The 10,711-nt window shown below is 43.1% G+C and overlaps 1 protein-coding gene across 3 annotated transcripts in view; it reads right to left on the minus strand.

The window, feature by feature from the left end:
* Positions 1 to 9,862, minus strand: part of GRIK1 (glutamate ionotropic receptor kainate type subunit 1) — a 163,612-nt gene extending 153,750 nt beyond the window's left edge. For all 3 annotated transcript variants that reach the window (XR_014316819.1, XM_082752420.1, XM_082752419.1), the window contains exon 1: positions 9,709 to 9,862. Coding sequence is in view for 2 of the 3 variants with exons in the window: in XM_082752420.1 (XP_082608546.1) it covers positions 9,709 to 9,850 (142 nt within the window). In the remaining variant the exon portion in view is untranslated. The remainder of the gene's footprint in view (positions 1 to 9,708) is intronic.
* Positions 9,863 to 10,711: the final 849 nt, after the last annotated feature.

The raw sequence follows: 10,711 nt of genomic DNA on the forward strand, positions 1-10,711 counted from the left end.
CATGAGAATATTTTAAACAGAAATTATAATTGTATTTGTCTCCAAATTGCAGTGAAGAATTCTTATGTGGCTTCTTACTAGCTTCTTTAATAGCTCTCCAATATCTTATTACTAAATTATTTTATGTGGACAGCAAACGTGCTTTACACATGAGATTGCTGAAGTTATTCATCATGCATTTTGATTCATTGGCCAATCTGACAGTGACTGACAGTCTTTGGAAAAGTATAGTACAGCTAAAAACCTGACCTAACTTTTAAACAGCTTTTTCTGTGATACCAACATAATCAAATAGAGTTTTACATATGTCATGCTGTTGCTGCAGCAACCTGGCCTCCTCTCCTCTGACTACTGATAGGAGTCTCTAAGCTTGATATGGCCTCAGATGTCTTGAGACTAATCTCTTGGGACCATTCCAGAGAAATACAGATTAATTTGCGGTTCCTCAAAAATGAAGTAACTATTTCACATAAACTGCTTTTCACATTCCATCAAGTCTGAGCTTCCTATTCATAACCTTTATAAAAATGACTAGTTTGGCACAGCGCCCCCAAGACATTTAGGAGAAAGCAGTTTGTGTGGCAGGAAGGAGGATTAAAATGGCTTTGGCTTCTCTTGTATTTTTCTTGAAGGTAAGGAGAGAAAAGGTTATTTTTGAGAAAGCAAAAGCTGCACTTTTTTTTTTTTTTTCTTCCCAATGTTAACATCTTAATGCATCTAATTTTCAGTTCTTCATATCCTTGTCAGGGATGAGATCAAGACAATAAAAGCAAACTGTAAGCACTGAGAAAGGTTTGGGTCTATATCACTGTATACAGCTCAAATGTCATATACAGGGGTGAAAAATGGAAATTGTACTGTATCCTAAAAGTGTCCATCCTTTGCGAAGACTTATGCCTTATTTTCAGAAGAACACCACTCTGCTGAGCAGATGCAAAGACAGAGGCTGGCAAGGATATGACAAACCATGCTGAAAAGATGCTAAGAAATGTAACCAGTGAAAAGGCACTTAAAAGGGATATGGACACTGGTGGCCTCTGAGGGGCTTCTGGCTAAGGTCAAATACAGCACCTAATATTTAGTCTCTACCTAAACTGGGACAGGTCAACACATGCTCTGCTTCTTCAGAGAATCCACCAATGTCAGGGTGGTCTGTGCTGTTTACTTTATACTTCATATCCATGGCTAAGCTCCAAGTGTATGCTAACAGGACAGGACATCAGACACGACTTCTCATTGCTACCTATAATCTTTTTAGTTAAATACACTTAGGCTTCCATAGCAACTCTTAGCACTTTGTACTACTAATTTCCATGGATCTATGCGTATATTCACCTAATATACAAACTTTAAGAAAATGTCAAAGTTGTAATGCAGTGGACAGAGGTCTAACGTGGTGGCACTCAAGAGATGTCGATTCACTCCCAGCTTTGCCACAAGTTTGCCAGCAAAACACTTCAGTTGTCTGGACTTGGCTTCCCCAACCATAAAATCAAACTACCTATAGAAGCTCTGTGAGGTACTCTGAGCTCTACTGCCTGGAAGATCGCAAGGTTATTATTATTCATGACAATACTTGTTGAAATACAATACAGTTAATACTACATGAATTATGGCAGTAACAAAATGAGCTCAATTCCACCTTTCATTGCATGGTAGACCCCATAAACATCAATTTCCAGGGATTTGCCTCCAAATTATATGAGCCCAAAACATAAGGTACGTGCAGCTTTTCTTCTCAGTACCGTCTTGCAGAATCATGCTAAACCCAATTTATATAAACCCCCTTTCCCTAAGAATAGCACAATTCATATAAGTTGTTCATCATTTAATTGTTCTATTACACTACAATATCCTGCAGTAGTGTATCCTGTAGCTATAATGGTCTAAAGATATAAGTACGGCAAAGTCTCTAAAGAGAAGTAGCCTTTCTTAGCCTTTTTATTTAGAGGCATAGCTGTGAGACCAGATACATGGGTTGCTCTTGCTATTCACTGTTGGAGAGCAGAGAGTTAGAAACCTACTGGCTTCCGCATGTACTTTCATGGACCATGAAGGCCAAAGCTTTCAGACAGGAGAAGATACTGGACATTAAAGAAATACACAGCTAAAGTAATACTTACAATATGTTAGGCTGACATACAGACTGCCATTAACTGCAGAAACAGCAGTGGCAGATTAGGCAAGCCTAATTAATCATCTGGGAATCTGGCCTGCATGCTGAGGACATTAATGACACATCTCTCCCTGGGAGGTGAAGGGGAGGTGATCTTTAGTAGAAATGAGTGGCAGCAAGGGCAGTATAAACATTCCGGCAGGACTTTGCTCCATCACATATCCCAGGGGATGTGGAAAATAAACTCGTATCTTCAAATATTGTTTCTTCTTTTCTTACAGCTACCTAATGTTGTTCTATTAATTTTTTTTTTTCCCAAATCCTTTGATCCACAGCATACACTAGTGTCTCTCCTGCTTATTCTGTCCAAACCATTTAGAACTGAAAAGACTGTATTACTTACAGGGCAGTGAATGTTTTTATATTTTAGCATGTCTGATCTTTTAAAAAGTGTGCTTTTAAAAAACATTCTCTGTATACTAAAATCACTGTGATGCAAAATCACGGTGATTTTAAGGTCTTGGTGGTGTACCACTGAATTCAGGGAGGGCTCTGTCCCTTCATCTGACAGAAAAAGCAAATCCTCACATCTCTGATCATACTTCTAGCAAAAGTACTGCTTGGGTGTAACGGATAGGGGAAGTTTTGCTGCCCCTTCATATTTATGTAGAACAATGAGTTTTTCACACTTGCTCACTCTAAACAAGTTCTGCTCCTTACTTCCTGAAATACTGCTCTGACTGTCACTTCCACCTACTCAGCATTTCACCAGGGCCTCCATGCCAGTTAGCAATATGGAAGGATAGCAGGTCTTGAACCCTAGCCAGAATCAATGTGTTGGAAACATAATTTTCCTTGAAATAGACAAAGTTTGCATGGGCAGATCCAATGGCAGCATGTGGGAGCAGTTTCAGTGCTACCAGAATTTATAACACTCATCTTTTAAATTTTTGGTGTTACAATCTGAAAGCTCAGACACAAACAACTAGAAGGTGTGATTGCAAAGAGGATGATGGACCAAAAAAAAGAAGCTCAAAACTGAGCCTTTTAGACCATTTCTAGTTCTTTGACCATACTGCCATGCTGTATTACTCATTCATGTTTCCCAGTTTTGTGCCACCCTAATTTAGTGTGCAGGTACAGGGGATGCTGTAAAAGTAATACAGGGAACCTTCTGCACTGCCAGAGAAAAACAAAAAGAAGATATTTTACCAGCCCAATCAGATACTTACTCTTGTGGTTGAAATGAAAGGGCGCCTATTTGGAATAATGAAACAGTTTTAATTTTGAATTGTGATTTTTCTCAGTGAGAACAAATATATCACTTGAAAGCTAATTATTTTCTAGGTAATACTGAATCACCTTCAGCAGAAAGAGAAAAAAAGAGAGAGGTAAGGGTAATAACATTCCCACTGTAAAGCTTTCCTGAAATCATAAACTCATTATTGCAAACTAAAACCTAAAGTCAACAAAAACTAGGACAAACTGGGCTTGCAGGTTACAGATCCAAAGCTGTAGAGTAAAACTAATCAGTTCTTGGACAGGATTTATTTTTTATTTTTTTTTATTGCAGCACAATCTATAGTCTAGTTGGTCAAATCAAGCCTTTCTGAGAAAAGAAGATTAGAGGCAGTTGTTTAAAATATTGTCGGGAGGGGGGAAAAGATGGACAGACAGGATTTAAGCTTTATTACTGACCAGGATATATAAAACAGACTATAATGAAAAAACAGTATTGAGATTGTACTTGTGGTCTGACTAGAAAATGTTAAGTGAAGACAGGGCCATATGGAGGAGCTTATAGCTACAGCAAGAACTGATGCTAAGGCAAATGTCCTCTGAATATGTAAAATTAGGTTTTGGGAAGGATGCAGGTGTAATCAAAAAATCGATTACACCTGAAGAAAAATAAGCTCTTAGGCAAGAAAGAAAAATCAAAGAAAATTTATTTTATTTACAAGGATTGTTCTTCCTCCAGTGGTCACTGCACTGTGCATGAATGTGAAGAATTACTAGGCTAAGTGTCAATCTCTTTGCATAAACAAAATATTTGATGAAAAATACTTATCCTTTGGCAAAATTTCATCAATTTCATTGCTGTGAAGATTTCATCCTTTATTTTACTGAAGTCCTAACTGTCTGAACTGATGCACATGTGCTATATAAATGCATTTGAAGCCTTGGTGAACCACAGCAGGATGTCCTATTTATCCGCCCACATGGAGCTCACTGCAGCACTACAGACATGCTTTGTCCATTAGGGTACACCTTGCATAAGTTAAGAGAATATAACAAATTATTACAGCACAGATATCAATGACCTGGCTGTTTTCCATTTCGTTTTCCTGTAACCCACTTGATTTTTGACAAAGATAGCTCTATCAAATGTGCCATAGCTAATCACCTATCTTCCGAGATGTAAAATGCAGCAGTAATACACCTTTGTGGCATTTTTTTTTTATTGTTTTTCATCTCCCTTGGTACTATCTGAAGCCTCTGAGCTCTGGTCTCAGGACCTTTTGTTTGCTTTTCTCCTTCATCCTCTACTGACAAGTGTTCCAGGACAGAAGCAACTCATGTTCGGAGTTTTTGTTAATACAGCTGTGAGTGGTTGGCTGCCTGCTGCATAATCATCAAGCCGCAGTATTCTATGCTATTTGAAGACTATAATTTATGCTTTTACAGCTCATCTATTTCATGCTAAAGCAGATATTTAGGACTTAGGTATACTCTGACAACAGAGACACATACTGCCAGTTTTCTGGAAAATGAACCTCTTTTCTACAGTCTTCTTCACATACTGAGTAGCACTTCACACCATCCCAGCAATAACAATTTTCTAGCAGTGCCACAGGCATCCAGCAAGTGCTGCTGTTGAGGTACCAAGAGCTGGTGATGTAACCACATTTCTCACTCGAACACCAGTGAGTTGCACACACTCAGTGATCATCATTGCCCAGCTCCATACAATAATTCTCTGGAGAATGGATTGTCAAAAAACAAGGGCAACAAGACATGTAGACCTGATTTAGTCTGATTCTACCCATCATTAGGAAGGGTGGTAAGTAGACAGGGCAGTTGGGGAATTATGAAAGTTTCATCCCTCTAATATACTAAGTATGTCTAAACAGCTCTCCAGGCAATTTAAACCAGCATAGCTCCCCTGAGTTCAATAAAAAGATGCCAATTTACATCAGCTGAACACTGGCTTCATGACTTTTTAATATTCCCCAGTGGAGCAACCCAGTATGCCCAACATGTTTCATGATACAAAAGCCTGGAAATACAATGGTACAGAACCCAAAGTAATTCACCCCTCTGCATCATCAAGCCTAAATGGCAGAAGACAAAGAAATTGCCAATGGGATTTTGATTTTAATAATTTAGGTTGCAACCATGCAAATCATAATGCAGTCAAGTGTTTTCCCTGAGATCACCGTATGCATCAAGGCCACTGAGCTCCATTGACCTTTCTGTGTCCAAGTACAGCTTCACTGGAGTGCCACTGGAGTGCTGGCAATACATTTTTCATCCACCTCTTTTAGGCTATTTTTGACTTGATTAACCATTTAAAGCACGTGAGCAAGGTGTTGCACTGTCTCACACTTCATGGAGTACTATCAAAGCCAGCAAGAAGGGAGACTGATGTTTGGACATTTTGGTAGCAATCCTTTAGAAGTACTTGTAGCACGGTAGTCTTCTGTTAAGTGCAGAATGAGGAAATTCAAGCAAATTATAGTGTAGTAAAATGATGAACCTCTGAGTATTTGGGATCTAGTGAACAAGCTGAGGTTAATGCCATCTTATGATATAAAATGCAGTCACACTTCCTACAACCTTATGGAACAGAATAACTTCTACACACCTGGTAAGTTTTTTTGTTGTTGTTTTTGTTTTCTAATTAGCATTTTTAATGATGTTAAAATATGACAGAACTTTCTAAATATAGTTTTTGCCATGTCACACTGAGGAAGCTCAAATATGTATTAATATCATTCCCTTCACAACCCTGCAGAAATAAAATCTTGAAAAGGGTTGACAAAATGTAGCAAATTTGCAGTGAAATTAATTAGGTTTTTGTCTTTATCATTCTGACAGTGTTGGAATGCTAAACTCACACAGGAAAAACCTCCCAGCTCTAGCCCTGCTTGGGGAAATATAAACAGATATTTTCAAATCCATATTGAAAATTTCAACTTATTAGAAAAACTCTATTTCACAGGTTAGGTTGATTTCTGTTTCTGTTTTAAATCATATTGTGGGGCTAGACTTGCATCTTTGAAAACACAACTTGCTAAGCCACTGGGAATTTTGCTGAAGTAAAGAATAAATCAGTGCAGATCTTGAACCTGTATTCAAATATTCCATTTAACTACAGAAACACACAAAATACTATGGTAAATTACTTCTGATGAAATAGAAACTCTTCAGTTAATACCAGCTAATGCTGTTTCTATGAAACCTAAAAATTACTCATTTGCTCATTTTCAGGAATTGTTCGTTTTAGAAATTAATTCTAAGATCTATCCAAGCGTAACTTCCTACATGTATCTGTTAAAAAGTGGCACATTCTCTTTTTAATTAACTTCAGCAATATATTAATAACTTGTATAGTTCCTCAACTATTCTTGATGTCTAATCCAGAGCACAACTTAAATGACTACTATTTATAAATTACCATGCGATAGCACTGAAATTTATTCTTATAGCCTAGTTAGAAGGTTAAGTTGTAATGGCCCAAAGGATAATACGCTAAGAAATAAGACAGTTCTGCATCCAGCATTAGTACCAGATTTTGTTGCTGTTGAGATTTCAGTGCTTTTAAGGCTGTTTCTGCAATTCGGTGCCTGCTTGTCTTAATTTGTATTCTCCCTTCTTTTATTTGAGTTCGTTCATTTTAAGCAAGTGGTACAAGTAGGATAGGCCAGAAGGTTAGGCTGACTCAATGTAAAAACTAGAATTTCCTTGGTATTAAATGAAAAATATTAGGGTCATGAACTTTAAATATACCTTTATATAATGTAGTCTAGTGGATTATGGGTAGATAAAGATGGTATTTCCTTGGACAGCTCAATTAGTTCATATATCAAGGAAAAAGCTTTTTAGCATAAACGTGAAAGAAATATTCAGTAAGGCACTAAAATTCAAGTACTGTATTACCAGAAACTGAAAACTCTATCTTATCTCAAATTCCTCTGTTTTGTCCTAGTGAATCAGTTTTACTGTTCGTATTGCCACCCCTCATTTCTTGTTTAGAGGACTAGAAAAGTAATCATCACCTAGATGCTGAGAAATAGACAGAATTTCTATCACTTGCATGTCCCTTCTCAACTAATTAAATACCAGCAAAAGAATCCATTCATTTGTATTATAAGCCAACAAAATCACAAAAATCCAAAAGCTCCCTAACAGTGGAAAATGCAATTAAACTACCGGTGTATTAATTCAGGCAGCAAACTGCAGCACCATTGTAAAGCAGTGCTTTCCTTTCCTTAATTAACTAAAACACGACGAAGAAAATCTGATGGCTTAATAGCATTTTCTTCACTCAGAAATGCTTTGGAATGATTTTATTATGTTATCACCAAGAGCGCTGAGGGAGTTATTTCCAGTACTTCTGTTTGTCACCTCGAAGAGTGACACACTCCACGGAGAAACTTGCCCCTGTTAACTGCTGTGAAGGATTAATATTTTATGACACCATTACTTTATAGGCAGGGTAACTATAGTAATAAGAGTACATTTCATATTTTATGCATTCACAACCACGTAACACAAGGAGGATTCATTCTCCAGCAGCATCTCTTTGGATGTGTATTTGTTGCTGTGAATGAAAGCTGAGCAGCTTGCCACTCTTGTTATTGTTTATAGTGTAGCAGAAGTAGCAGACCATAATCAGTATCAGGGTACCACCGCCGCACGCCCTGTCGGAGTGAATCTGCACTGGAGTGACACACACATCTCGCAGCCTGCAAACCATGCAGAGCAATTTTCAGGAAAAGCAATGTGGGCAACTGGCTGGGCACCTCGCTAGACCGAACATAATCGGTAATGCAAGTTATGCAATGGGGAGGTTGACAGAGGGAGGTGTGCACACCCTAAATGTCTGCCTGGGTCTGTGCAATGCCAATGCCAGCTGAGAAGCCAAGGCTTCACCCTGCATGGAGTGAAGCATTTAGGCTACATTCAGGCAAACATGTTTCCCTTTAAACTCTACAATGCTCCACTTACTTCAGAGGCTACTCCTGGTAAAGCCAAGTGAGTTAAGGCAGTCTAGCAGCAGCAATCATGCCCAGTGTATTGCCAAGGCATCCTGCTACAGCATGCATCCAAGTTATCTGAGCAGGTTTTACTTTCTCCCACAAGTTTCACTGGCCCTGAATCTCCTGCTCAGTGAAAGCACAAAGCTTGGCATTTCATGTGCTGTGTGCATGTACACAGCCATTCCCCTCAACATTAAATGGGGCACAGCTCCACGGGCAGTGGTGAGTGGAGACTGCAGCAAACTTCAGCTGCACCCCATGAGAAAGAAAAAAGAAGCGAGAGCACGCTGAACGTGAGCAGCTGAGTATGTACAGCTTTTCAGCTGCAAGTTGCAGAGTGCCTTTAGGTTTATTTTTTTTTTTCCTCTCCCCTTGCCTTTGCTCAGCACTTTGAGGGTCTGTGCCCCTTAATTTTTCTAAATGCTTCCGTGATCAGCTCCCTTGCTCTCTAAGCCTAGGAGTCGTCTCCCACTTGATTTCTAAAGGAGCACTCGTGAGAAAAGCCGAGCGGGGTTAACACTTGCAGGTTAACAAGCATCCATCTCCTGCTTCACGCAGGACTCTGCCTTCACCGGTGCATCTTCCAGGGTGGCTTCTCTTCTCTTTACTAGCTCCGTGCTCGGTACTCGCCAAGCCGGAGAGGGGCAGGCAGGGCAACAGAAGCGCGACAGCTTCTGCCCACGGCTTTTCCGCAGTTTTCCCTAACCCCTAACTCCGGCGATACTTTGCATTCACCGTCTCACTTGACTGACACAAGAAACCCACTGTCGGGAGAGAGGCTTCCTGTGAACCAAGCCTTGTTTCCATGGTGCGGGGTTTTCAACTTAAAAATAAATCCCTGTTTTCTGGGGCTCACACGTATGTACAGCACTTGTGGAGCTCTCCCCCCCCCCCTCCAGGGTTAGGGGCCGGGACCAAAGCAGGGCAAACCCACATCCCCAAAGCGGGACGGGGGCTGGGGAAAACGCCGCCAGGTCGCGATTCGCCTGTCCCAGCTGCCGACCCGAGCCGGGGATCCCCCGATCCCTTCTCGGGGCGCGTTTTGGGGCCGCCGAAGCGCACCGCCGGCTCTCTCCCCGCCGTCCCGAGCGGGTGGGCAGCGGCCCCGCCTCGTCCCCAGCCCCAGCCCCGTTCCCGGCCGTCCCCCCGCTCCCCTCCGCACCTCAAAACTTTCCGAAGCGGCCGAGCCCCGATGCGGGAGGTCCGTGGGGGCACCCCCGGGGCCGGACAGGGGGCACCCCGCGGGAGATGCAGGGAGGCACCGCGCAGAGCCTGGGGAGGGGGGAGACGCGCAGGGGAAAGGGCTGGCAGCCCCCGGGTGGCACTCACCGATCCGCAGCACTTGCTGGCCGCTCCGGGGCAGCCCCGCCGAGGCGCACAGCAGCACGAAGAGGAGCCCCCCGCCGCCACCGCCACCGCCGCCACCCGCTGCCGGGCGCCGGGGCCACCGCGGGCCGAGGGCGCTCGCCATCCTCCGCGCCCGCCTCAGTTCATGCTGGGCTCCGCGGGTGCGGGGCGAGGGCGGCCACCCCCTGCCACCCCCGGCCACCCCCGGTTGTCCCCGGTTAGCCCCTGCGGGGCCGGCTGCGCGCCGCCGCCGCTCCTCGCCGCCCGCCCATGGTGCGGAGACTCCGCGCCCGCGCTCCCGCCGCTGCCCTCGCCCCCCGCCGCCGCCGGGAGGGGAGGGGAAGGGCTGGGAAGGGAGGGGAAGGGAGGGGGAGGCTCCTCCCGCGGGGCGGGGCGGCTCCGGAGAGGACACGCGGGGACGCGGACACACGGACGCACGGACACACGGATGGAGGCACCCTGTGTGCGCGCTGCTCCCATTTGGGGTCCGGGTGTGGGATAAGGGGATGGAGCGCAATGTATTGGGGCCGCTTACAAAACCGTTAGAGGGACACATCCTCGCAGCGCATCTCCCCCTGTGTGGCAGGAGCCTCAGCAAAGGGGCTGCGGGGCTGCGCACCCGGGGTCGGGACTTGGCAAAGTCCCACCTGCGAAGACAAGGTCGGTTTTGAACATCTGGGCACAGGGCTCATAACGCTCCCCATGCCTGACTTAGCCGGCAGATCACTTCTCCGCCGCGACTCGACGTTCTCAAGTTGTTTTTGAGATCTGCTTTAAAGGCAAAATGCTTCACTGCGAAATAAACATATGGATCCTGAGCTGATATGAAAACAGAAAAAAAAATCATAATAGGAAAATGACTCCCACCTAGCAACAGAACTAAAACTGCGTAGCTGAGATCCAAAATTGAAATGATTTAAATTTGTTTATTTTGTATTCCTCTCCACTCTGTCTAACAATTGTTCCAGAAATTAACTCCTCAGAG

This window comes from Aythya marila, assembly GCF_965140915.1.
Source record: "Aythya marila genome assembly, chromosome: 1".
NCBI lineage: Eukaryota > Metazoa > Chordata > Aves > Anseriformes > Anatidae > Aythya > Aythya marila.